Raw genomic sequence first — 26327 nt, 5'->3', positions numbered from 1 at the left:
AGCTGCTGCTGATGATTAGTTGTGTAACTGCAGCTCGTTAGGAGCTGAATGTGGTGGAGGTGATCTGGCTGCTGGACACATTAACTTCATGATTTATTAACACTGGTTTCACTGATTACAGCAGAATGTGCCAGCTGGAGCTGCTGAGTGCCTGAACACCTGAACGCTGGTTCTGCAGTCAAACACCTGGACGCTTCGGTTGTTTCAGGGAGGAAAAGCTCTGATTGATCAGGATCTGTCCACCAGGACAGATGGACAACTTTATGATGTGTTCCCGCCGCTGACGGTCGTTCTCCATGTTCTCCGTGTTCTCCTCGGGAACAACCAGGAATGATGAATCCAGTCCAGCTGCAGCTGTTCCATCGTTCAGGTGAGTTAAACAGCTGCAGGAACGCCTCGTTATGTAACGAGAAGCAGCACAGAGCGCACACACAGTAACACACAGTAACACATTTCTGTCAACTTTGCAGCCTGTTGCTAAGCAACAGAATGAAATCTCAAAACCAGAATCTGATCTGAAAAAATTCCCAGAGAAGAATCCTCGGCTTCAGTGTTTCTCTTAGCTTCAAGCGTCTGAATGTGGAGGAGGAGGAGGGTGGAGGAGGAAGGAGCAGGCTTTATCCAAATGAGGCAAAAGTTTAAATAACGTTAGACCCAGAGAACCTGGACAGAACCTGGATGCTGGGTTCCTCCACGGGTTCTCAGCGATTGGACCACCAGCCTCCCTGAATCGTTTTCACATTCTGCCACATGAAGAACAACCTTCAACAGAACGTTCTAGTACCGTCTCCAGAACAATCATCATTCAATTCTTCTGCCCAGGAAACACTTTCTGTTCAATGAGCCAAACCATCCCTTTGGTTCTGAGGTTCTGCTCCTCAAACACAGAGGAACGTCTCCTCTAACTCAGTACCGCCCACGTCTCTCACCACCATCAGCGGTCTCTGAACCTCTTCATCCTCAGACTTTTAAAAAATCCATTTTTCTCTGTGTCCTGTCTGATAGTGTAGCGTTGTTGTCTCTGCAATTAGCTGCAAATAAGACCGACTCACTTCCTGCTTTAAAATATTCTCTGAAAACACATTTTCTTCTTGGGTTTTAACTCAGTTTGGGATGTTGGCTTTTATTGTTTTATTATTTGAAGTGTTTTTATTGTTCTATTAGTTGGTCACAGATTTGCTGTATTCATGTGTGCTAGAACTGCTACGTGTATTTTTGTGTTTTATTAGCTTTTATCAGTGTACAGCAATTCGGTCAACAGCGTTGTTTTAAAATTGCCAGATAACGTTGTATATATGTTTCTAAGTTAAGCTCTGCCAAATCACATGTTTCTACTATCCCCTCATATCTGCGGGGGCGCCACCAGGTCGGTGGCCACGGGGTGGCCATTGCCTCCCCCCCCCTGGCCAGTGTAAATTGTAGCATCAGTTTATCATTAGGGTCCTGCCATAGCATTGCATGGGAGCCCCTATTACTATGCACCTCTAAACAGACTCTTTATTCTTTATTATTCGGACGTTAATGCGGCCCGAACCGTAGCGTGCACCCCCACAATATAGGTATCAAAAGGTGCAGCTCATCTGGAATGGTGTGCTATTACTTTTATTGGGGTTTCGAGTTACCATGGCAACATAATTAGCGAAAACCACCCCAAAAAACCCCATAGGAATGAATGGAATTGGGTAGAGAGAAAGCCTCGAAAGTCTCCAAATGACCATTTTCAAAGCTTTACTGTGTCGTCATACTTTCACCTAAAAACACTGTTTAACTTCCAGTTTGTAGATATATCTTTGATCTACTCAGAAGTGAAAACGGGATGTGGATATATTTTATGGTTTTCTTACAGTTACTCCTCAAAGCTCATGTCCAAAAATCAGCAAAATCTTCGTTTATAATGGAAGTCCAACTGTCAGAGTGTGCACTCTAAGAATTTTAAAAGATTTCACAACTCTGAACAACTTCAGCGTACTCGCACAATTTTCACTCTACGTAGACAAATTATACACCAAAACGTAGGAATTTTTCTCAGGATTCAGGAAATGCAACCCTCATTGGTGTAGCATTTATAGATTTTTCACAAATCACCTCAGAGTGCCAAAAAGTCCAAACGCTGTCCATTGATTTTCTATGGAGGTGTCATAAAAAATGACATCTGAAAATCCCAAACAACACATGTTTTCGCATCGTCGCTACTTCTAAACTGTTTGATGTACAGGCATGAGACTTTCACACATGAATGTCCAGACCCTTCTGGCACTCACAAAAAAGGAATTTTGTGGATAGCTGTTACGGTTTTGTTCGTTCGTGAGTAGCGACTGTGCAAAATCCTGAAAACGCTTTGGACCTGCATCCGTCCACATGATCCACTTTTTTACATCATCGCTGTGCCTACACCAATTTTTTACAAACATGAAAATAGGCACAGTTAATTGAATATCCCCCAAAGGCTGCTGATACTCATGGTTAAAGAATTATTTTGATGTCTCATATACTTTTTCAGCTATAGCGATTTGTTCGGGACAAAGTTTCGAGCTTTTTTGCATTTTCAGCAAAATTCCCCTTTATTTAATGATTTTTTTTGTGCCTACATTAAAATATTTCCTACAAAAACAGGTAGTTTGTCTTGTTCCCCTATCCGTTTTGAAATAAACACAGAAAAAAATTCCGTCTCTAGCCCTTACGGTTCTCTAAATATGGGGTGAAATAATTAATTGCCATTATAACCCAATTACAGAGGAACAGGGTGAAAGTGTGTGCGCACAGTAGACTGGCAGCAGCAGGTGTGAGCGAGTTTCCATGACAACGGAACTATGCTGACCAGAGGTTACTACAGGTCAGGGACATGCTCCATTGGCTTAGCATGGCAACTTTCGACGCACACTGAGGGGGCTGCGATGAAAGTAGGAATCTGAGATTCGCAAAATCACTTCCTATTAATATTTTTAAATTTTCCGGCGATTATCACACGTCTCTCACTTTTCTGTCACTTTTTAAATTTCACATGCTTTTCTATTGGGCCTTGGACTCCAACAGGACCTGGCATGAGGCCCAGACACGACCCACCCGGCCTATACAGCACCACCCGTCTGTGGGAAGTGGCACTACACACCATCTTGGTCAAATGTTGAGTTCTGGGCCCAGATTGGGTGAGGCTGTGTTGCTAAAGAAGGCCAATCTGACCTATTACCTTTGGTGACCTTTGGTGAGATTTAGTATTTTCTCCCTTTTTGAGACACTTTCCAGTACAGCATTTGAACCAAATTAACAGAGTACCATCACCCGGTGATACTGAACACAACCATGTTAGCGGCTAATGGTTAGCATGTTGCTAACCGGAAGTAGCTCTAGGAAGGTCCTACAGATGTCTGCTTCACGGAGTCTATACTTCCTTTACAGAGAAAGCTCCACAATAAATCTGGGCCATGTCGGATAAAGTATCTCCAAGTTATGAGGTGTCAAATATCCATTTTGACCCCTTTTGTCCTCTGCAGCTACATGCTGCAGAAATGCTCCAAAGACACCAAAATCACACATTCCACTTGGTCCTCCACATAATAAAGGTAATGATGAATAAGACAGAGGGCTGCAGCTGTCAGTGAGTCTCCATGACAACGCTGCTAGCCAGAGGCTCCCAGGAGGTCAGGGACATGCTCCATTGGCTTAGCACAGCACCTTTCGACGCACACTGAGGGGGCTGTGATGAACGTAGGAATATGATATTTGCAAGGGTAACTCTTACAGTTAGGACGGTACGCACCACGAGGTAGGACCCTCTTTAAATTTCTGCAGAAATGTTCTAGTTTCATCCTATAATGCACAGCCAGCAAGGCAGCTGCTCTTCCTGAGCTTCTATCGCGCTTTTATTTCTATCTGCTAGTATCTACTTTCCCCAGTAACTGTTTTGTTTTCCAAAAAATGTATAAATGTGCATCTTATTCTAAATATAATTACAGAATAAAGAGGAATGGTTATTCAACTCAAACTGTTAACTGTACTGTTATTGGTCTATGCACATTAGATACGGTAACAAGCACCTGTTGCAAGCCAATACAGCCCCACGGCAATGCGTTTACTCACTGCTATGGCCCGCCGAAGATGTGTGTCTTTACGTAAGGAGCGCTAAAGAGAGCCATTCACAGACGCACATAAAGGTTGTCTTTGTCATTAGAAAATTGTAAATGAAGTCCGTATCACTAAAGCCGCTCACATCACTATCCCTCCATTCCTGGCTTCGACTCCGCACCTACACGTTTCTCTGTATGGACATTACAGCCCCACAAAACGCCATTGCCAAAAATGTGGCTGTTTCTTTTCGATCTTCTTAAAAAGATTGCGTCGGTAATGTGTTGGCTCCGGCTGGAGAAGAACTTAAAGAACGCAAGATATGCTCCAGCATTACGATCCATGTTTACTTCCGCAAACACTGAGCACACTTGCTGTGTGACGTCATTGCGTCCTCAACTGTGCATGCGGGACACTTAAGTTGTATGAATTCAGTTCACACAGGAGATCACATACAAGTCGCATATATATTTTAAAGTGTGAACGGAGATGCAAAAAATCATATTTCACAAAAAAAATCAGAATTGAGCATCAAGGCCCACAGTGTGAACGTAGCCTCTGATAGTTTTCTACAGGCAGCTTTACTACAACAGTAGAATAACATCCTGAAATTACAACTTTTAGTTTCAGTGCCACTCCAAGAGTTTATGTGTCTCCATAAGGCCCCTATGAAAGGTTTCTGCAGGCGCCACTGCATATCTGGCATGTTTAAAGGAGCATAGCGTCATTTCGAGAGTTGTTGCAGACATCTGCCCCCTTTGGCGAGAAGCTGAAATTACACTATTGTGTCTGTCATGGAAGAAGAGGAAAAGCATCTGCCGCTGCGACTGCACAGGTTTTTTGTTTAGAGGCGTCTTCTGAGGTAAGAAAGCTATAAATATTGAAGTTAGCCCATGTTCTCTCGCGAATGCATCGATTATGCCGGAGACTGGACAAAGTAGCAGGTGAATAAGAGCATGCAAGGCACACGCCCAGAGAATACCACCCTATCAAAAGAGAGGGAAACTGGTTTTACACAATGGGTTAATTGTAAGGGCATATATGGGACAGAAAATACATAGTATTCAACTTCAAAACTTTAAACATTCAGAAACCTTTGAGCCCTCAACAACCAGGTTTCAGAACTCTAGAACCCTGATCACCAAATCTTGTTTTAACATGATCAACAAAGTGGTCCAGGTGTGCCACAACCTGTGGCTTCCTTCACATTATTCCTTCTACTAATTTTTTTATCCAATGGATTTGTCTTTCCACATCATCAATTAAGTTGTTTGATTTCAGCCAATCATGTTTCAGCTTCTGGTGGTTCAGCTGGTTGCGGTGCAACAGGTTGCATCTCAGCAGCAGGTGTAAGGACTGCGTTAAGCTGTTAGACTACAACATGTCAGGCACGAGCTCGTGTTCTCAGCCTCTCACCTCTAGCAGACAGCTTCTTGGTGTTGATGATCTTGGCAGCGTACTCCTGACCCGACAGAACCTTCACACAGCGCCGCACCACTGAAAATGCTCCCCTGGAATACAGCAGGAGGAACCAATCAGCATATAATTACACTGTGACATTGGTCCAGGTTTGCACAGGGAAATAAAACCATTCTGACCATTAGAACTGGACACAATGAGCAGACAGGACAGCTCGTCCATGCGAATAAAACTTACAAAAACGGATGAAACAGAACATGAAATATGACAGAAAAAGTTAGAAAGTTCCTCGAGGGCTAGTCAGTGCTCAAGGTTGTTAATTTTTGATGAGTTGGGTAGTGAGATGGAAGACGGGGTGGATGAGGGCACCGTGAAGCTCCATCCTAAGGTCACAGCTGGTGTTCCTTAAAGATCCGCTCCATGTTCTATGTCCAACTGCAGGTACGTTCTGAGCTGCTGTTCAGAACATGTCTGCAGATGCTCCACAACCCCAGAACAGAGATTAGGTAATCTTAACAGCCGGTCTTCAGTCGGACAGAAAGGATCCAGAACCAAACTGGACCTCCATCCTCCAGGGTACACACTCTGTAAAGAATCTCAGTCAAGATGACCACCGTCTATTCAAGACATAAATTCTCTGGTAACAAAGTTGTGGTGATGTGACCAGGAGAGGGCGCTCTCCACACACACCAGCTAAGTCAATGATGGCTTTGCTGTGTATCCTGACCTTCCTGCCACCTCTTCTCTACTCTGACAACATCTGGGTAGACATCTGGCAGCGCCATCGAGCAACAGAGAAACCAGAGCAGTGACCGTGGAGAGGCTCAGGAGACAGTGGTCAGACTCTCAGTCGTTGGCCTAGATGGTAAACGGTGAGGGTCACACCCTGATGTAACCAACTGCCGTCTGCTCACATTGAAGCAATAATACCAGAGAACGGATGACGGTTCATCTTTAACTTTACAGAGAGGAGGAGGATCACTTGGTTCTGGTGGAGTTCTGGTCCAACTCTGCTTTCTGTTGTAGCTTCAGTTCATTGAGTTTTCTGCTCAGCGCTCTGAAGCTCCCAGCGGAGGATTTAAATCAGCCTGTGGTCCGGACTTTGACTGGGCCATTATGTTATAGATTTGGTGCTGAGCTGAGGGATCAAGGTTCTGTTGATGGCCCAGTTTGGACCAAGCTTTAACTGTCGGTAGAAAATATTTGGAGTTCATGGTCCACTCAATAACTATAATGACGACCCAGAGCAACACCCCTGCACCACCGTGCGTTAGAACTGGTATGAGATGTTTCTGCTGATCTGTCTGGATTTCTCCAAACACGGTTCTGCCCATCTTGGTCCATCATCTTTGCTTTGGTCTCATCTGTCCAGAGAACATCATCCCAGAAGTCTTGTCATCCATCCAGATGCAGCTTTGCTGACCTAAAATGGAGGATTATTGCAGCCAAATATCAAGAGCTCGCTGTTTCACGTTGAGAGGATAATTTTGTTCTCCTTGACTTCAAAACTCCCGCTTTCTTTCAAATATTCTCTCTTATCCCTCAAATCCTTGTTTTTGTACTCAGATCTTATGCTTCTTCCAGATACTTTTCCCTCCATTTAACCTCCTTCTTGCAAACTTCCTCTCTGCACAGGTCAGAAATCCAAACCTTTCTTCTCTGCTTGTGGAACTATGTTGCTCTCGCTCAGATTCCAGTGGTATCATTGCCTAGCTGCCGTTCCAGCCAAGAGAAAGACAGCCTTAGGTGGAGTGCGCTTGTTTCCTTCTACCAAGAGTGGATAAAAAACATTGCTACACATCGTGCTAGTGGAAAGCCCCAGGTTAGGTGCATTTTGAAACAAGTTTACCTGGGTAATTTCACTTTTCCGGGGATTTACCTTTACAGGTAAAAGGTCCTGGTCTTAGGAAGGATTTCTCATATTTCCCCAGGATGTTAAATGGGGCGGAGGTGTGCAGCAAGGCTTTCTGCTACAAGAAGGTGAGTGTAAAAATGTTGCATTTTTATGCTAATTATTTATCACAAAAAGAAATTTGAATATGCATTAAGAGAAAAGGTAGACCTAAAAACGTTATCTGTGAAATCAGTTTCGCAGCAGCAGAATTTCATTTATAGTCTGGCGATCTGGCTGCTAACCTAAGCTAGGCTAACCTAAGACAGGCTAACCTAAGCTAGGCTAACCTAAGATAGGCTAATCTAAATTAGGCTATGTAAAACGAGGCTAACCTAAACTAGGCTAAGCCAGGCTAACCTAAAGTAGGCTAACCTAATCCAGGCTAACCTAAAATAAGCTAGGCTAACCAGGCCCTTGGACTGGTATTTCCCCTCTATCGGAAGCCTTGACTCGACCCGGCTCTCTTGGATTTACTGTACGTTATCAACCACAACCTTCAGAGAATTTACAAATATATGAACTGACCTAGGAGGCAGCCATGGATTCTGCTTCATCACAAAGTGTTTGACTAATTTAATCTTAATTGTAAAAGCTAAATGTCAGAAAATGTGCAAAGCAATTCCTCTTTCCCTGATTTATGTAAACCAAACTATGCTTTTCTTTCCATATAAACGGTCAGAAGAGTTAAGATTCTGGCCTATATTTTGATGGTTTTTTAACTAAATTAATCTCTGTCTCTCCTCTTTGTGAAGTCTTAATTCTGTATGAGCCAACAAAACAACGTAATTGTTTCAAATTTAATTTTGTTCTAAATATTTGGTCTATTTTATGTTATATGCCTTCCATTGCAGTGTTTTAGTCTTAATCTAACATTTTTTCTGACGTTTTTAATGATTAGTTACAGTCCCTGCAGGCGGGCCATCAGGAAGTGAGTTACGTAATTGTTCCACTGCATAATGTTCTGGGTATGACAGCTTATCAGTTAGCTCAACATTTAGTTAAAATACTTCAGTAATATACCCACACTGCTGCTGCTATCAGCTGGCTTGCAGCGTCTAGTTGTAAACTTGACAGAAGCTAATGCTAGCTGGCTAGCAACAGTGAAGCAGCGTCTTTATGGAAAGACAGACTGCTAGATCATCTCACACAATGTTGGCTGCACCATTACGGTTTTGTGAAGATTCTTGGCTATAAACGAGGACACATCCCCCGCCTAGCTGCTATTTGCAACTTTAATACAGACAGAAACTAAACAAGCTGGCTAGCCAGCTAGCGTTAGCTTCCGTCAAGTTTACAACTACACGCTGCCAGCCAGCTGATAGCGGCAGTAATGTGGGTAAGTTACTGAAGTATTTTAACTAAATGTTGAGCTGATAAGCTGTCATACCCAGAACATTATGCAGTGGAAAAGTACATAACTCACTTCCTGATGGTCCGCCTGCAGCTGTCCTCGCTCTGCTGCTCTTATTAAGACGGACCAATCACAGAGGACAGCAGGGACTGTAACCAATCATGTGTACTAGCTCATCCTCATTTAGCTCGTTTTTGGCATTATTTTGCCACCAGACCTGCTGCCATCTTGGTTCTAGAGAGAAGAGGCTTTCTCCTTCAGCCCTTTAACCTGCTACCTGAGGCCTGTAGAGTCTGAGGTGGAGATCCTGGGGTTCTGCTCATTTCTCTGAGCTTGGGCTGAACCATCCTGAAGGTTTCAGCTGCTGAGATGTTCTCCTGGGAATCATCTGCTCTGTTCCTCATGCTCTGTCAAGATCTTACCTCTATCTTCAGTGCTTTTTGCTTCACAGAGATGTGTCTCAATGAATGAATGAGAGATTGTCTGCTACTTTGTGGAAAGTGCAGGGGCATCAATCATGTGATATAATTAGCACTTAAACAAGATGTTTCCTGCTGCAGTTTTCCAGCATCTGTTATCATATCTCCAATCAATAAACCTAATTATTCAGTAAAATATTGATGGAGTTTATCTGAAGACATTGTGCATTAGTGTTTTCCTGTGAGAAGGTGCAGCAGAGTTTCAGCAGAAAGCGTTCTGTTTCTTATGAAAGCTGCATTCTGCCACCCACCATCACATTATGTAAGAGACCTGGCATTAAGTGTGTGTTACTGTGTGTGTGGGTGGCTGCTGAGTGGGATGGGGTCAGAAAGGTGCTTCACTCTTCCCTCCATCCATCCATGTATGCCTTTATCTGCTCTTCATCTCCATCAGAGACTGATCGGCTCAATAATCAATAACTGACAGCAGCTAAATGTGCTGCTGTTTCTGATCAACCACCGTCTGAGATGCTGCACCCTTTAAATTTAGAATTAGAAATCATTCGCTTCAGTCAATTAAACATCCATTAATAATAATAAAACAAGAACATTTTTATCCTAGAATGTTTACATTAAATTAGAATAAAAAATATAACTAAAACAAAGATATATGAAAACTTTGCTATTAAAGAAAATTATCAATTATTCAAAAAAGCACCAAAGGTATATAAAAATATAGAAATGTTACAGAAGTATGAAATAGGCTCAACTGATTTAAACAAGTGCAAAAATTATAAAAATATAAACAGAAACTTGTTAAAAAATCGGCACATGGTTCAGGAGAAAACATCAAAACTAAATAATTAATCATCAAATATTAAATCCAGCAGATTTTTGATTGTTTAGCAGCTCTGGAGAAAAGAAAACTTCAATCTGATGAAAAATGATAGATGGAAAAAGTTTGTGAGGAAGAGGAGGACAGTGAGGAAGAGGACGATGAGGAGGAGGTCAGTGAGGAAGAGGTCAGTGAGGAAGAGGAAGTCAGTGAGGAGGAGGACAGTGAGGAAGAGGTCAGTGAGGAAGAGGACGGTGAGGAAGAGGTCAGTGAGGAAGAGGACGGTGAGGAGGAGGTCAGTGAGGAAGAGGACGGTGAGGAGGAGGTCAGTGAGGAAGAGGACGGTGAGGAAGAGGTCAGTGAGGAAGAGGACGGTGAGGAGGAGGTCAGTGAGGAAGAGGACGGTGAGGAGGAGGTCAGTGAGGAAGAGGACGGTGAGGAGGAGGTCAGTGAGGAAGAGGAGTACTCACTTGCCCAGCTCCTCGTACAGCTGATACTCATCAGAGAACCGCGTGCTGATGACCGTTGCCATGGCGGGGGTCAGGGGGCCAGTCTCTGAGGATGATGATGGTGGAGGCGATGAAGGCAGGGAGTGAGACCCGTCTGAGGAGGAGCAGCGAGGAGGAGGAGGAGGAGGAGGATGGAGGGAGAGAGCAGTGAGGAAGAGTCTCTTCGTCTCTCGGAGCCGATCTGCGGCTCCCTGACTGAGACGGCGAAGCTTTCAGAGGCTCGCCGCCAGCCCACTGCTGCCTCAGCCAATCACAGGCCGGGAAACACACACACGGCGTCACCATGGAAACTGCATCTTCAGTCTGAGCAGCAGCAAACGCCTCAGAGCCCCACGGCTCAGCTGGTACCGGTGCTGGTACCGACCCAACTTCTGGTACCAACCCAAGTACTGCTGGTACCACAGCTGGTACCGGTCCTGGTACCGACCCAACTGCTGCTGGTACTACTGCTGGTACCACTGGTACCGGTGCTGGTACTGACCCAAATACAGCTGGTACCACAGCTGGTACCGGTGCTGGTACTACTGCTGGTACCACTGGTACCGGTGCTGGTACTGACCCAACTGCTGCTGGTACTACTGGTACCGGTGCTGGTACTGACCCAAACACAGCTGGTACCACAGCTGGTACCGGTGCTGGTACTACTGCTGGTACCACTGGTACCGGTGCTGGTACCGACCCAACTGCTGGTACCAACCCAAGTACTGCTGGTACCGGCCCAACTGCTGGCTGGTACCACAGCTGGTACCGGTGCTGGTACTACTGCTGGTACCACTGGTACCGGTGCTGGTACTGACCCAACTGCTGCTGGTACCACAGCTGGTCCTGTGGTACCAGCCAGCAATGGTACCTAGAGCTCCAGGAACGACGGTGTAGCTCAGGTAAAACTGTGTAACATCTGACTCTGGGGGCCCCTGGGATATTTTAGAGCTGACTGTTTAGGGCCCCTGAGTGTAGGGGGCCCTGACTGTTGTGTGCCCCTGACTATTGGAGGCCCCTGAGTGTTGGGGCCCCTGAGTGTTGGGGGCCCCTGGCTGTTGGGGGCCCCTGAGTGTTGGGGGCCCTAAGTGTTGGGGGCCCTGGCTGTTGGGGGCCCTGAGTGTTGGGGGCCCTGAGTGCTGGGGGCCCTGAGTGCTGGGGGCCCTGAGGTGCAGGGGATCCTGAGTGTTTGGGGCCCTGAGTGCTGGGGGCCCTTAGTTGCAGGGGGCCCTGACTGTTGGGGGCCCTGAGTTGCAGGGGGCCCTGAGTGTTGGGGGCCCTGAGTTGCAGGGGGCCCTGAGAGTTGGGGGCCCTGAGTTGCAGGGGGCCCTGAGTGCTGGAGGCCCTGACTATTGGGGCCCTGAGTGTTGGGGGCCCTGATTGTTGGGGGCCCTGAGTGCTGGAGGCCCCTGACTGTTGGGGGCCCTGAGTTGCAGGGGGCCCTGATTGTTGGGGGCCCTGAGTGTCAGGGGCCCCTGACTGTTGGGGGCCCTGAGTGTTTGGGGCCCTGAGTGCTGGGGGCCCTGATTGTTGGGGCCCCTGACTGTTGGGGGCCCTGAGTTGCAGGGGGCCCTGAGTGTTGGGGGGCCTGAGTTGCAGGGGGCCCTGAGTGTTGGGGGCCCTGAGTTGCAGGGGGCCCTGAGAGTTGGGGGCCCTGAGTTGCAGGGGGCCCTGAGTGCTGGAGGCCCTGACTATTGGGGCCCTGAGTGTTGGGGGCCCTGACTGTTGGGGGCCCTGAGTGCTGGAGGCCCCTGACTGTTGGGGGCCCTGAGTTGCAGGGGGCCCTGATTGTTGGGGGCCCTGAGTGCCAGGGGCCCCTGACTGTTGGGGGCCCTGAGTGTTTGGGGCCCTGAGTGCTGGGGGCCCTGATTGTGGGGGCCCCTGACTGTTGGGGGCCCTGAGTTGCAGGGGGCCCTGAGTGTTGGGGGGCCTGAGTTGCAGGGGGCCCTGAGTGCTGGAGGCCCCTGACTGTTGGGGGCCCCTGAGTGCTGGGGGCCCTGAGTTGCAGGGGGCCCTGACTGTTGGGTGCCCCTGACTATTGGGGCCCTGAGTACCGGGGGCACCTGAGTGTTGGGGGCCCTGAGTGCCAGGGGCCCCTGACTGTTGGGGGCCCTGAGTGTTTGGGGGCCCTGAGTTGCAGGGAATGTCAGCTCAGATGTTTCCAGCAGGTTTAGTGAAAACTGATCAGTTCGTGTCTGAGAGAAGTTTCATCTGGACCACGACTGTTTCTGATGATCCACAGAACCGGTTCTACATCGGTTCTGGGGGGCCAAGGTTCTGGATCAGTTCTGTAAGTTTAGATTCTGGATCGGGGTGAGTTCTGGTTCTGGAGGATCAGATTGTGTCTGCAGAGCTTCTTCCTCCAGCCTATCTTTAGTGCGCTCCGCTGGGACCAGCTCTCTTCTTCCTCTGCAGCTTCCTGTCAGTTTTCTTTCTGCCTGGTTTCCTCCTCCTCCTCCTCCTCCTCCTCCTCCTCCTCCTCCTCCTCCTCTTCTTCCTCCTCCTCCTCCTCCTCCTCCTCCTCCTCTTTCTCCTCCTCCTCCTCCTCCTCCTCCTCCTCTTTCTCCTCCTCCTCCTCCTCCTCCTCCTCCTCCTCCTCCTCCTCCTCCTCCTCCTCCTCCTCCTCCTCCTTCTCCTCCTCCTCCTCCTCCTCCTCCTCTTTCTCCTCCTCCTCCTCCTCCTCCTCCTCCTCTTCCTCCTCCTCCTCCTCCTCCTCCTCGGGTCTCCAGAGAGGAAGAGGAGGGCAGCCCAGTCAGCAGAGTTCAGACTGAAGTCCAGCTTTTCTTTGTGATTAAACAGAACCTATGTGAGCGCAGTGGGAGAACCGGGCCAGCGGACGGCTGAGCAGTGAATCCGGTTCTCCTGCAGCTACTTTCCATCTGGACTCAGATGTTCTGGTTCTCCAGAACCTGATCCAAAGCGCTCCAGTCTGCAACCAGCATATGTGGACAGCATGGAGGGTAAGGACCGATCCAGAGGGGGTGAATATTTACAGCACTGTGAAAAGTATTCACCCCCTGGTTGTCCCAGCATGCGGCGCCATCAGGTTCTGGAAAGCTGACCCGCTCCGCTCTGCTTACTTCAAAGCTGCCAGGCAGGTTCTGTTATTCAAGAACCAGCTGAGAAACTAAACCCACAGTTCATGCACACTTTACAAAGGGGGGATTACTTTTTAACCTTAATGAATTAATTATTTTAGATAAAACAACATTTCTCTGGATTTGCTTATTAAAACTTGACCAATCTGAAACATTAAAGCAACAACCAGCGACCGAACCCAACAGAACCGCTGAACTCAGAACCAGAACTCCTGCTGCCATCTTCCTATGTGGAGTTCCTGCTGGGTTCTCCCAGAACCTCTGCTGACCCCTGCTGGACAAATGCTGGAACTGCCAAGGCTGGGAGCCTTCAGGAACATCAGAGGAACCACTCTGGGTTCTGAAGTGACTTAGACAGACTTAGACAGACTTAGACAACTTTATTTGTCGTTCTGTATGCACAGAGTGCGTACAGAACGACATGTCGTTGCATACAGCTTGAGAATTTCAGTAAAATTAAATTACGGTATAAGGTGCAGCAGTGATTTAAAAGTAAACTATTTAAATGCAGGAGAAGTCACAGTGTACAGGTGAGTGTTTTTAAAAAAACATTTGTATGTACAGAATTTGATTGTGCAAAGGGCATTGGTCTGAAGAGTTTTCATATCTGCCTGGTTAAAATCCCCAATGATAAAAACCCTCTGTGTGCAGATTGCAGCTCAGAGACAGTCTGATAGAGAACACTCATGTTTAGTATTAGCGCTGGGAGGAACATAAACTGCTGTGACGATAACAACAGTGAACTCTGGGCAGATAAAAAGGTCTGCGGCTAACAATTAGCATCTGGATGTCTGGAGAGTAAAAACTTGTTATTATTCTAGCATTTTTACACCAGTTGTTATTGATGTAAACACAGAGTCTGCCTCCTCTGGTCTCACCGCTGAGTTCTTTGTTTCTGTCGACTCTGAAAGTAGCTAGCCCCTCCAGGCTAACGGTTTGGTCTGGGATTGATGAGGTGAGCCATGTCTCCATCAGGATCAGAGCGCAGCAGTCCCTGAACTCCCTCTTTGCAGAGAGCTCGAGTTCTAGAAGGTCTATTTTGTTGTCCAGTGAGCAGACGTTGGACAGCAGGATGGACGGCTGGGTAGATGAGAGATTTCTAGCGAGTTTGGCTGAAATGGTACCAACATTCATTGGAACGGTGCTTACAGCATCCTGCCAAAGACTTTATTTCTCACAGAACCTTTCTAACAGAACCTTTCTCACTAAACCTTTCTAACAGAACCTTTCTAACAGAACCTTTCTAACAGAACCTTTCTCACTAAACCTTTCTAACAGAACCTTTCTAACAGAACCTTTCTCACTGAACATTTCTAACAGAACCTTTCTAACAGAACCTTTCTCACTAAACCTTTCTAACAGAACCTTTCTAACAGAACCTTTCTCACTGAACATTTCTAACAGAACCTTTCTAACAGAACATTTCTAACAGAACCTTTCTAACAGAACCTTTCTCACTAAACCTTTCTAACAGAACCTTTCTAACAGAACCTTTCTCACTGAACATTTCTAACAGAACCTTTCTAACAGAACCTTTCTAACAGAACCTTTCTCACTGAACATTTCTAACAGAACCTTTCTAACAGAACATTTCTAACAGAACCTTTCTAACAGAACCTTTCTAACAGAACCTTTCTCACTGAACATTTCTAACAGAACCTTTCTAACAGAACATTTCTAACAGAACCTTTCTCACTGAACATTTCTAACAGAACCTTTCTCACTGAACATTTCTAACAGAACCTTTCTAACAGAACCTTTCTAACAGAACCTTTCTCACTAAACCTTTCTAACAGAACCTTTCTCACAGAACCTTTCTCACTAAACCTTTCTAACAGAACCTTTCTAACAGAACCTTTCTCACTGAACATTTCTAACAGAACCTTTCTAACAGAACATTTCTAACAGAACCTTTCTCACTGAACATTTCTAACAGAACCTTTCTAACAGAACCTTTCTCACTAAACCTTTCTAACAGAACCTTTCTCACAGAACCTTTCTCACTAAACCTTTCTAACAGAACCTTTCTCACTAAACCTTTCTAACAGAACCTTTCTCACTGAACATTTCTAACAGAACCTTTCTCACTGAACATTTCTAACAAAACCTTTCTAACAGAACCTTTCTAACAGAACCTTTCTAACAGAACCTTTCTAACAGAACCTTTCTCACTAAACCTTTCTGCTGGTCAAGGCTGTCAGCGCAGGCATTGGTTTAGGGAGGGAAAGGTTCTGAATGCAAACCCAAAGCAAACATTTCTGATGAAACATGAAAAGAACGCAGAGCGTCGCCTCCATCACAGAACACACCTTCAGGATTGGATCAGAACACAGGCTGGTTTGCAGGGTGTGAAAGGTTCTGCCAGCCTTTGGTTAGAGCGCCCCCTGCAGGCAACCAGAACCGAAGCAGGCACAGACTGGGACTGCAGCCTCAGGATGAACCCAAAGTGTTCTGACCCGTAGAACCAAGACCAACCTGACAGAGTCCAGACTTGTCTCCGTTGGACTGAAGTCTGTCCTGATTGTCCTCTGCTGGCGCCTCTTATGGACTTCCTGTCCTCCACAGCTTCAACGGCTGATCTCTGAAGCGGTTCTGAAGAGCCACTGGATTCTGGTGAAAAACATGGGTTCCTTCCTGACTGACTTCTAGACCGTTCAGCTGCAGCTCCACTAACCAGGTCACAGAACTCTAATGTTCTGTTTGGGTCGACCCAAACTGCTCTATTAGACGGACTCTGGACCTGCAGGTACTGATGGATCTTCACGTTATCAGAACATTTCATCTCTTTAAAGAATCAGGTCCTGGGCTGACAGAAAACAGAAACAGAACCAGATGTTCCTGTAAAACGGGCCAGAACTTATGGACACTCCTGTACTTATGGAACCATGTTTATCCCGCACTTCTGGTTTGACCTAAACTGCATTTCGTTGCCTTGTACCTGTACCTGTGTAATGACAATAAAGTTGAATCTAATCTAATCTAATCTAATCTAACAAGGAAAACTGTTAGAAAGCCTGGGGAACCTCCATTGGAGGTCCGAGTGGTTCTGAGAGATCTGGACTCGTTACAGAAGAACATGTGAAGAATCTGGGTCTGGTTAATATAAACTCATTTGAAGCTGGTTCTGGGCAGAGACCACCTGATGAGTTTAGGAACCAGCGCCGGACCGTTCTGGTCGGGTCTGGACTCATCCTGAATGTTTACCATTACAACAGAACCTGATCAGGGTTTCATTACGTGTCCGATCAGAACCAGTACCGCTGGGCTTTGACTGTCACTGCGTGGCTGGATTGGTTTGCCAAGCTCACAGGTCCACTTTGAGGTCCAGACGGTTCTGTTCAGTGTTCCCTCCCACTGGCCCGTTAATGGTTGATGCTTTACAAATGGAGATTTTACGGTTTTTCTTTCCGTGCTTTAGTCCGGAAACCTCTGAATCGGGCTTTAAAGAACCGGTTCTACTCCTCCAGGTTCCTACCAGGCGAGTTCTGAATGTTTGGGTCAGGATTCCTCCAAAGTGCTCAGGCCTGACCTCCAGTACCAGAACACCAGATTCAAGAGTCCAGTAGAGTCTAGACCTCTGAAGGTAGGCTGGACTCAGTGGATCTGCAGCGTTTTCCATCAGAACCAAACACCACGGTACCAGTTGGTCAGGTCAGGTCTGTAGAACAGGAGAGTCCAGTTCTCTCCATAGTTTCTGGAGATTAAAGTTCTTTGAAGTTTATATTGTACCGTAGAGAAGCAGAACCCTAAACCCAAATCTAGATGTAGGGGTCACTGCCCAGAGTCAACAGAACCCGTGAGTTCTGGTGTTAACGCTTAGTACAACCAAACCATCAAAGAAGTAAAAACCCAACATGATCCAGAACCAGTCTGAGTTCAGTGTGAGAAGAATTACATAGAAAGCCTGACATCAATTAACTTTAATTACAGATTCAATTAGTGACCAGACAGCAGGGACACTCAGGACTGGGACCCTGGGGCCTGGAGTCTTTGTTCAGGCTGAGGGGCCCTTCCTGCTGGCTCTGGTTCTGGTTCCAGCTCCTGCTCTGGGTCTGAGTCCCCAACAGGTTCAGCGGACTCCGGTCTTGCTGAACTCTGAAATGGCTTCAGGAGTTCTGGACTCAGGTCTCTGGTTTCAGCGATGAGCCGCTTAACGCCAACCATCCACTGGCTGACCTCGGTCACATGATCCACCATGAGGGAGCGGTGGATCTCGTCAGCTGAATCCCAGTTACCTGCCTGCAGCTCTGGGAGAGAGACAGGTGTTCAGTGAGCGGTGCAGACAGACGGGGTGAATACGGCGGAGCGGGGAGACGGGTTACCTTGGGTCAGGGTGTCCATGCGTCTGGTCACAGGTAGGCTCAGTTTACCGCACCTCCAACTGTCCTCCAGCAGGCGGAGCCTCTTGGCTACTTCATTACACACCGGACCCTGCCGACAGGATGCAGGAAGTTTAAGGTTCTAAAGCGTCTGTCTCTGCTGAGAACCTGAATAAACAACCCTTAGATTTCACTGATCAACTGCCAGGACTCGGCTCAGCATTACGATGCTGCCCCCTGCTGCCATAAACTCACTTTAACAGAGCTCCTACATGCATCCAGCGCTCGGTTCAGCACCGACATCACAGTCTCCATATCAGGCTCTGATTGGCTGCTGTCTGCCTCTCTCTGAACTCTCATTTGTCCCGTTCGAGTGAGAGGCGTGGCCATGCCGTCAGGTGGAAGTCGAGCTGTAAGACAAGGTAAAGTGTCACTCAGCTGAGCAGAACGCTGCTGCTCCTCATTACAACCTGAGCAGAACGCTGCTGCTCCTCATTACAACCTGAGCAGAACGCTGCTGCTCCTCATTACAACCTGAGCAGAACGCTGCTGCTCCTCATTACAACCTGAGCAGAACGCTGCTGCTCCTCATTACAACCTGAGCAGAACGCTGCTGCTCCTCATTACAACCTCGGCAGAACACTGCTGCTCCTCATTACAACCTGAGCAGAACGCTGCTGCTCCTCATTACAATCTGAGCAGAACGCTGCTGCTCCTCATTACAACCTGAGCAGAACGCTGCTGCTCCTCATTACAACCTGAGCAGAACGCTGCTGCTCCTCATTACAACCTGGGCAGAACACTGCTGCTCCTCATTACAATCTGAGCAGAACGCTGCTGCTCCTCATTACAATCTGAGCAGAACGCTGCTCCTCATTACAACCTGAGCAGAACGCTGCTGCTCCTCATTACAACCTGAGCAGAACGCTGCTGCTCCTCATTACAACCTGAGCAGAACACTGCTGCTCCTCATTACAACCTGGGCAGAACGCTGCTGCTCCTCATTACAATCTGAGCAGAACGCTGCTGCTCCTCATTACAACCTGAGCAGAACGCTGCTGCTCCTCATTACAATCTGAGCAGAACGCTGCTGCTCCTCATTACAACCTGAGCAGAACGCTGCTGCTCCTCATTACAACCTGAGCAGAACGCTGCTGCTCCTCATTACAATCTGAGCAGAACGCTGCTGCTCCTCATTACAACCTGGGCAGAACACTGCTGCTCCTCATTACAATCTGAGCAGAACGCTGCTGCTCCTCATTACAATCTGAGCAGAACGCTGCTGCTCCTCATTACAACCTGGGCAGAACGCTGCTGCTCCTCATTACAACCTGGGCAGAACACTGCTGCTCCTCATTACAACCTGAGCAGAACGCTGCTGCTCCTCATTACAATCTGAGCAGAACGCTGCTGCTCCTCATTACAACCTGAGCAGAACGCTGCTGCTCCTCATTACAACCTGAGCAGAACGCTGCTGCTCCTCATTACAATCTGAGCAGAACGCTGCTGCTCCTCATTACAACCTCGGCAGAACCCTGCTGCTCCTCATTACAACCTGAGCAGAACGCTGCTGCTCCTCATTACAACCTGGGCAGAACGCTGCTGCTCCTCATTACAACCTGGGCAGAACACTGCTGCTCCTCATTACAACCTGAACAGAACGCTACTGCTCCTCATTACAATCTGAGCAGAACGCTGCTGCTCCTCATTACAACCTGAGCAGAACGCTGCTCCTCATTACAACCTGAGCAGAACGCTGCTGCTCCTCATTACAACCTGAGCAGAACGCTGCTGCTCCTCATTACAACCTGAGCAGAACGCTGCTGCTCCTCATTACAAACGAGCAGAACGCTGCTGCTCCTCATTACAACCTGAGCAGAACACTGCTGCTCCTCATTACAACCTGGGCAGAACGCTGCTCCTCATTACAACCTGAGCAGAACGCTGCTGCTCCTCATTACAACCTGAGCAGAACGCTGCTGCTCCTCATTACAAACGAGCAGAACGCTGCTGCTCCTCATTACAACCTGAACAGAACGCTGCTGCTCCTCATTACAACCTGAGCAGAACGCTGCTGCTCCTCATTACAACCTGAACAGAACGCTGCTGCTCCTCATTACAACCTGAGCAGAACGCTGCTGCTCCTCATTACAACCTGGGCAGAACACTGCTGCTCCTCATTACAACCTGAGCAGAACGCTGCTCCTCATTACAACCTGAGCAGAACGCTGCTGCTCCTCATTACAACCTGAGCAGAACGCTGCTGCTCCTCATTACAAACGAGCAGAACGCTGCTGCTCCTCATTACAACCTGAACAGAACGCTGCTGCTCCTCATTACAACCTGAGCAGAACGCTGCTGCTCCTCATTACAACCTGAGCAGAACGCTGCTCCTCATTACAACCTGAACAGAACGCTGCTGCTCCTCATTACAACCTGAGCAGAACGCTGCTGCTCCTCATTACAACCTGGGCAGAACGCTGCTGCTCCTCATTACAACCTGAGCAGAACGCTGCTGCTCCTCATTACAACCTGAGCAGAACGCTGCTCCTCATTACAACCTGAACAGAACGCTGCTGCTCCTCATTACAACCTGAGCAGAACGCTGCTCCTCATTACAACCTGAACAGAACGCTGCTGCTCCTCATTACAACCTGAACAGAACGCTGCTGCTCCTCATTACAACCTGAACAGAACGCTGCTGCTCCTCATTACAACCTGAGCAGAACGCTGCTCCTCATTACAACCTGAGCACTCTTCCCCTGGAGTCACGCTCCATCACAGCCCTGCAGTTTGGCCTTTTATACATGACAGTTATGACTGAATTACAGTTATAGGTACAACTGAGTTACTCATTTTTACTTTTCTATTAGTGGTTTTAATTCTGTAGGGTTCTTTCATCAATCTGTGGTTGTTGTAAAGCTCTTTGGAAATATAATTTGACTGATTGATTGAACTCAGGCAGACCGCCACTATCATCTTGTCCTCCACGTTGAATGAAGCTGCTTCGTCACCTGTCATAGCCACATCCTGCTCCTGATTGGCACTTTACAAACGTTGTTACTTGTACTTTCCACATGAGAACACCACTTTTAATTTGTTCAGTTCACAGTTGCAGTCGCTACATAAAGTTCAATTATTATTATTGTTATGTAACATGGATGTTAGACTCTGACAGCCCTATAAAATAAACATGTTTTCATCCCAGCTTCCTGCTGTTGAATTGAGCAGCGGCCATGTTGGAAAATTTCTCCGACTTTCCGAGGGGAGAGATTGACTTTGGCAGCTGCTCCAGTTTAATCTTCCAATCGGAAGTCAGGAATTCCCAGTTCGGACTGCAAGGGGATCGCAGCAATAGTTATGAGGCATACCTGGGAGAGGAGGCGGGGCTATTCCACACATGGGCGGGGCCATGGGGTTGCAGGAAGGAGTGGCTGCGGGCAGGGCTTCTGCACCTGGAGACAATAAAACCCAGATGTGTTAAGTCATTGGGTTACTGAGCAGGCTTCATCCAGGTGAGGAGACAGGTGTGGCAGCGTACCTGAGCTCGTTGGTGGAGCGGCTCTCTTATTCAAGGGGTTCCTCTGAGGTCCGCGGGCCATCTGAAGCCCATACGAAAACTGGGGGGGGTCGTTCCAGCCCCGCTCCTGGTTGCCTTGGAAACATAAATAATCCAATTAAAGACAGTTTAGGGCAAATACTGGATATTGCTGACTACACTGAACCTGGTGATTATGAGATGACTGAACTAAATCTTTATTACAGCATCCAACAATCATTTAATTTGGTCTTAACTAGCTCATCAAAACTAACTCATTAGTTTGAGACAGAAATATAGAGAAAATATGTGAATCTGCTGGTTAGTGAGACCTTTCTGTTGACTAAACATTAGTAATCAGAATTATTACCTTTGATATCAGAGACTGACCCAAAACCCAAAATAACTACAGCTTTAATCAAGCGGGTTTTATATTTACTATAGATTTACTTTAAATAAAAACCTGGTTTATGACTCATCATCATCAAGCTTTCAGCAGAAACAATCAAGAGTTCACTTGTACGTTTTACCTTAATTTTTGATATTATATTAATTATTTATGCACCGAATTTAACACGCCAGATAGATCAGCCCCTTTAAGCCAAAATGATCTATAAAGATTCCGTAGATTTCGTGTAACTCAACATAGAACTTAAATTTCAGAGATTCTTCAATGGGGTTTTCCTTCCTGCCTGTTAGCAGCGGGCTAACGGCGTTAGCAGCCGGCTAACACCTTTCAGACGGGTTTAAACCCGCAGAATGACTCTGTTCGTGTTCTCACACACAGGTAGGCTCCTCTCCAGGTAACTCACCGGGTTTGACGTACATGTCCTCCATGCTGGAGCCGGAAAACAGCTGATTCTTCCCGGGGTGGCTGGGCGAAGCTAACGGCTAGGCTAACCGGAAGTGATCATTAGAATAAAGGGTTAAATCAATTTGGGTTAAATTTAGGATTAGATCAAAGACAATTTCTTTATAATAACCTGAACTAAACACAAGCTCTCCTGTTTAGTTGAAACGAACCAAAACATTAAACTAAATAATTGTAAGTATCACATCCGGCCAGGATGTCAAAATAAAAGGCAGCCGATGTCAGCGTGTCAAATTATGAATAGGTTTGTAATTCAACACTTTGGTTTCTCTTCTTTGTTATTAACGTTACATTAAAGTCATTGTTTTTTTTTTTACCTTTATATGTTCAAATGTACCATAGTTAAATAATCTGTCACTCATGAGTTCAACCACTTTTTCTTCAGTTAACATCAATTAGTTTTTTTTACAGTTCATTATCCATATGTAAGGACAATAATCTTAAAGTTTTCCCACAGAGGGAAAACTTAAAACTTGCATTCTGTTACACATGAAGTAAAACAACAATTAATTATTTTATTGGGTTGTCATTGCTTAAAGCAGGTTATCATAAATTGTTCCTATCTTCATCATCATATTATGTGCATAGTTAATAGTTAATTAGTCCAGTTTTATACATGACTGTCAGGATGTTGAGACACGATGCAAAGCAGGACCAGGAGAATCCCCAGAGACGTTGTTCAAGCAGCTACTGAAGGGAACCTTGCTCAAAGGACCATCAGAAATTTAAATATAATGCATTTAAGATGCAGCAAAAGAGATTGTTGATAATCAGTGTTGTCAACATTAATTTATAATTGGACGCTCCTGCTGCCTGCACTTATTGTCGTTGTCTGATAGTTGCTTTGTGTTTGTAACGTGCATTTTAACTTTATGGTACTTTTACTAAATCTACTGTAATTTTGACGTTGTCTATATAAATATATAGTTTTACTCTTTTCTGAAAAACTGCCTTCTGCCTAACCCTGGCACATTGACAGAAGTGTTATTAATACATACAGTCCCTGTAATAAATAAATAAAAACATAATACAATAAAAACATAAGAACCATCACCGTTTCAAGTTCCTTTCTTCCTGCAGGGGATTCACACTCACCCCACACATCTAGACTGGAAAACAGTTTCTCCAACTTAAATGGATGGTGACACACACAACATATTTCTATTCTTTGTCTGTTATATTTTCCTCTTATTACTGACATCTCTGCCACATTTATTTATTATTTATTGAAGCACAGTTGCCTGATTTACCCCCATTTATTTATCTTTTGTTCACTTTCTCACCTCCAACTGGTGTCTAACTGTTCATACAATGATGCAGACTCTTCTATGACTCTTAAACTGCTTTATCCTTATTTTATTGTTGTTTAATCTGTGACTTATTTTTTACTTTATTATTGTTATTTATTCATTTTATTTCTCTGTCTGGGAACCAACACATTTAAGTTGTGAGGCTGACAACACTGCAATGACAAACTTCTGAGGCGTGATGATACATTTTACTTTGAAGAGCTAAATACTTCTACTTCCTGTTACAGTGGCCAGTTTTACCTGCTGTAGATTTCACAAACATGTCCGGGACACGTTGCCACATTCATGCGCACTGAGCCAGAATGACGTCAGCGCAGCGTCAGGTAGAATCAGGTAAATATTCACCAGAAATCTTTAGAGCAGAAAATCATGACTGCAGCAGCAGGGCAGGAATTAAATGGTGCTAGAATGAACTGAGTAAGAACCTAAAAACGTTTAGGCACATCTGCATAATGATGTGTTTAGAAAGTAACTTCCTATCCGTATAGAAACACACATGGACAGGATACATCATATATAAACGTATATGTAATATGCATATTATTTAACCATGTTTACAAAATTTAAAAAATAGATTACAGTTGGAGAAAAGTGGCCAGGTTACTGAAGGTGCTCCATCTGCTCCTCACTGGTCCCCAGGACAGGGACGTGTCCTCAGCCTGCTGCATTAAACCATGACCGAAGAAGTTAACAGTTCAAACTCTAACACTTTAAAACTAATTTCATTTAAAAACAAATGACAATGGATGCTTGTTGTAAAATGTATCAGGTAAAGAAACATAAAAAAATTTAAATCGGGTTTTCAGCAGGAAGTCCCCGTATCACTGAGATGAATCTGGTGCTGGTGTGTAGAACATCAGGCAGGAGAAACTCTGAGACGTTCTCTTCCCTAAGCATGGGCAGATCCTTGAAGCGGACCATGAACCTCTGTTACCTCAGAAGATGAGTAACATCACAAAGTCTCTTCTGTCAGGAAGCCACGGCGTACTCCTGCGTGCTCCATCTCTGGCGGTGGTGAGGAGGCAGAACTGGACGTCTACAGCATCCATGAAGGCCACGCTGACTCCTACCCGAGGTGTTAGCGTGGAGAAATGAGCAGACAGCGGGTGGAGGACGGCGAGTAAACGCTCACGACACATGAAGCTACATGTTATCAGAACAGATTATCCTGATGTGTTGACAGCAAAGCACCAGAGGGAAGGAGGCGGCTGTCCTGAGCTCCAGGCAGCTGAAGATTTCCTCCAGCTGAAGATGTCCTCCAGCTGAAGATGTCCTCCAGCTGAAGATGTCCTCCAGCTGAAGATGTCCTCCAGCTGAAGATGTCCTCCAGCTGAAGATGTCCTCCAGCTGAAGATGTCCTCCAGCTGAAGATGTCCTCCAGCCGAAGATGTCCTCCAGCTGAAGATGTCCTCCAGCTGTCCCTGGGGAGCAGACGTCATGCCTCGTATCTTTTCACATCGTCTGCTGCGGGTAAACTCACCGTTCCTTTCATCCATCGATGGAGGCGAGGTGAGGAAAAGGTTTATTGATGTTCAGCAGAGGTCTACGTCTCCGGTGTCCTGATGACCTCCTCGGTGTGACTCAGGTTCTCCGGCTGATGACCTGCTTACTGGACTCAGGAGTGCTGAAGCAGAGACACACACATGGTGCTTACAGTTTTATCTCTAAATGAAGATGTCATGAAAAGGCTCTCTGAATCTGAAACTCATGGTATATAAATTCTTTTCACAGTGAGATATCGTCTGATAGAATATTCTGATTTCTTTATCTGCGCCTGTTTGTGAGACTTTGGCCTCCATTTCAGTGAGAAAGTGGGGAAGAAGCTGGAAAAGAGGACGGAGGCCTGCGGTGGACGCTCTCGCCTCCAGAACCTCAGAACGGCGGAGAAGCCATGAAGGAGTCAGTCATGGAAGGGAAGGTGGAGCAAGACTTTTCAGATAAGAGGTTTGCATCATCAGTCAGGCTCGTGTTCAGGTTTATCACTTCTCTTATCTATTCTACTATCTATTATCTATCTATTATCCTCCTCTGGTTTGGGGTTTAGACTTCTATCCATTTTCACAGACCTGATGGGTTTTTATTGTCCTGTCCTTCCAGACTGTCCCACAGGACTGACGGGACAGACGTTGTCTCAGACACGCTCAGACAGAAGCAATCGCTGCACAAGATTCATCAAGACAACTTTATCACGTCCAAAAATAAATGCCTGTATCAACGATTGACCTCTTCCACTTTTTAATTTACCCCATTAAAGTTTCAGTTTAAACATTATCCCCGCAGCAGCAGGGGTTGGTTGATACGTATATTTATTACAGCTGGAATATGAACAGGATTTGTCAGGAAAAGACTTTTTCAAACCAAGCTGGCTCGCCTTTTATTATTAGTCTCTACCTGAAGCCAGCAGGCGCAGGCAGGATGGATTCTGTGGTCACGTCTGCGTAGTCGGAGGTAAACAAATCTGTTCAGTCTTCGATGAGCAAGATACAAATATAAGCATATATTGTAATGAAAACTGAGAATAGCAGAAAGAAAATAAAACTTAATTCTGCACTGAAGTGAAATGGCTACAAAGGAATAAATACTGCAAACTTTGTTGGTGCTAAAATGAACAAGCAATGAATTTGCACACCAGACAACCAGCTAAAGATGAAAAGTAAAGTTGCTATTATGAAAATGCCATGTGTATTTTACCCACATGGGTAATATAAATAAACGCACCAGCT

At 46.0% G+C, this 26327-nt stretch overlaps 2 protein-coding genes and 1 long non-coding RNA gene across 3 annotated transcripts in view; 1 reads left to right on the top strand and 2 right to left on the bottom strand.

Moving 5' to 3' along the window:
- Nucleotides 1-10605, bottom strand: part of camk2a (calcium/calmodulin-dependent protein kinase II alpha) — a 52226-nt gene extending 41621 nt beyond the window's left edge. Inside the window, exons 1-2 of the mRNA XM_036133236.1 lie at nucleotides 10451-10605; nucleotides 5479-5573 (exon numbers count right to left, since the gene is read on the bottom strand). Coding sequence (XP_035989129.1) covers nucleotides 5479-5573; nucleotides 10451-10512 — 157 coding nt within the window. The 5' untranslated portion in view covers nucleotides 10513-10605. The remainder of the gene's footprint in view (nucleotides 1-5478; nucleotides 5574-10450) is intronic.
- Nucleotides 10606-17468: 6863 nt separating this feature from the next.
- Nucleotides 17469-22475, bottom strand: sra1 (steroid receptor RNA activator 1). Its single transcript, XM_012853594.2, has 6 exons — nucleotides 22236-22475; nucleotides 21427-21540; nucleotides 21257-21340; nucleotides 18141-18295; nucleotides 17889-17997; nucleotides 17469-17813 (listed from the first exon to the last, which is right to left on the bottom strand). Exons 1-6 carry the CDS (start codon nucleotides 22258-22260, stop codon nucleotides 17527-17529), a joined length of 774 nt encoding a protein of 257 aa, XP_012709048.1. The 5' UTR covers nucleotides 22261-22475; the 3' UTR covers nucleotides 17469-17526.
- Nucleotides 22476-23976: 1501 nt separating this feature from the next.
- On the top strand, nucleotides 23977-25820 carry LOC110367003. The gene is made up of 4 exons (XR_004929903.1): nucleotides 23977-25113; nucleotides 25190-25314; nucleotides 25409-25548; nucleotides 25702-25820. It is a non-coding gene; the product is annotated as an uncharacterized LOC110367003 (long non-coding RNA).
- Nucleotides 25821-26327: the final 507 nt, after the last annotated feature.

The sequence above is a fragment of the Fundulus heteroclitus genome, unplaced genomic scaffold, assembly GCF_011125445.2.
Source record: "Fundulus heteroclitus isolate FHET01 unplaced genomic scaffold, MU-UCD_Fhet_4.1 scaffold_59, whole genome shotgun sequence".
In the NCBI taxonomy this organism is placed as follows: Eukaryota; Metazoa; Chordata; class Actinopteri; order Cyprinodontiformes; family Fundulidae; genus Fundulus; species Fundulus heteroclitus.
The sequence above is the reverse complement of the archived record's forward strand: the minus strand, read 5'-3'. Positions and strand labels throughout refer to the sequence as shown.

Coding starts and splice junctions, on each gene's coding strand:
- sra1 (XM_012853594.2), bottom strand. CDS start 22,260: ATGGAGGACATGTACGTCAAACCCG. Junction 21,541..22,235: donor GGACATGTACGTCAAACCCG/GTGAGTTACCTG, acceptor TATGTTTCCAAG/GCAACCAGGAGCGGGGCTGG. Junction 17,998..18,140: donor CATGTAGGAGCTCTGTTAAA/GTGAGTTTATGG, acceptor TCCTGTCGGCAG/GGTCCGGTGTGTAATGAAGT.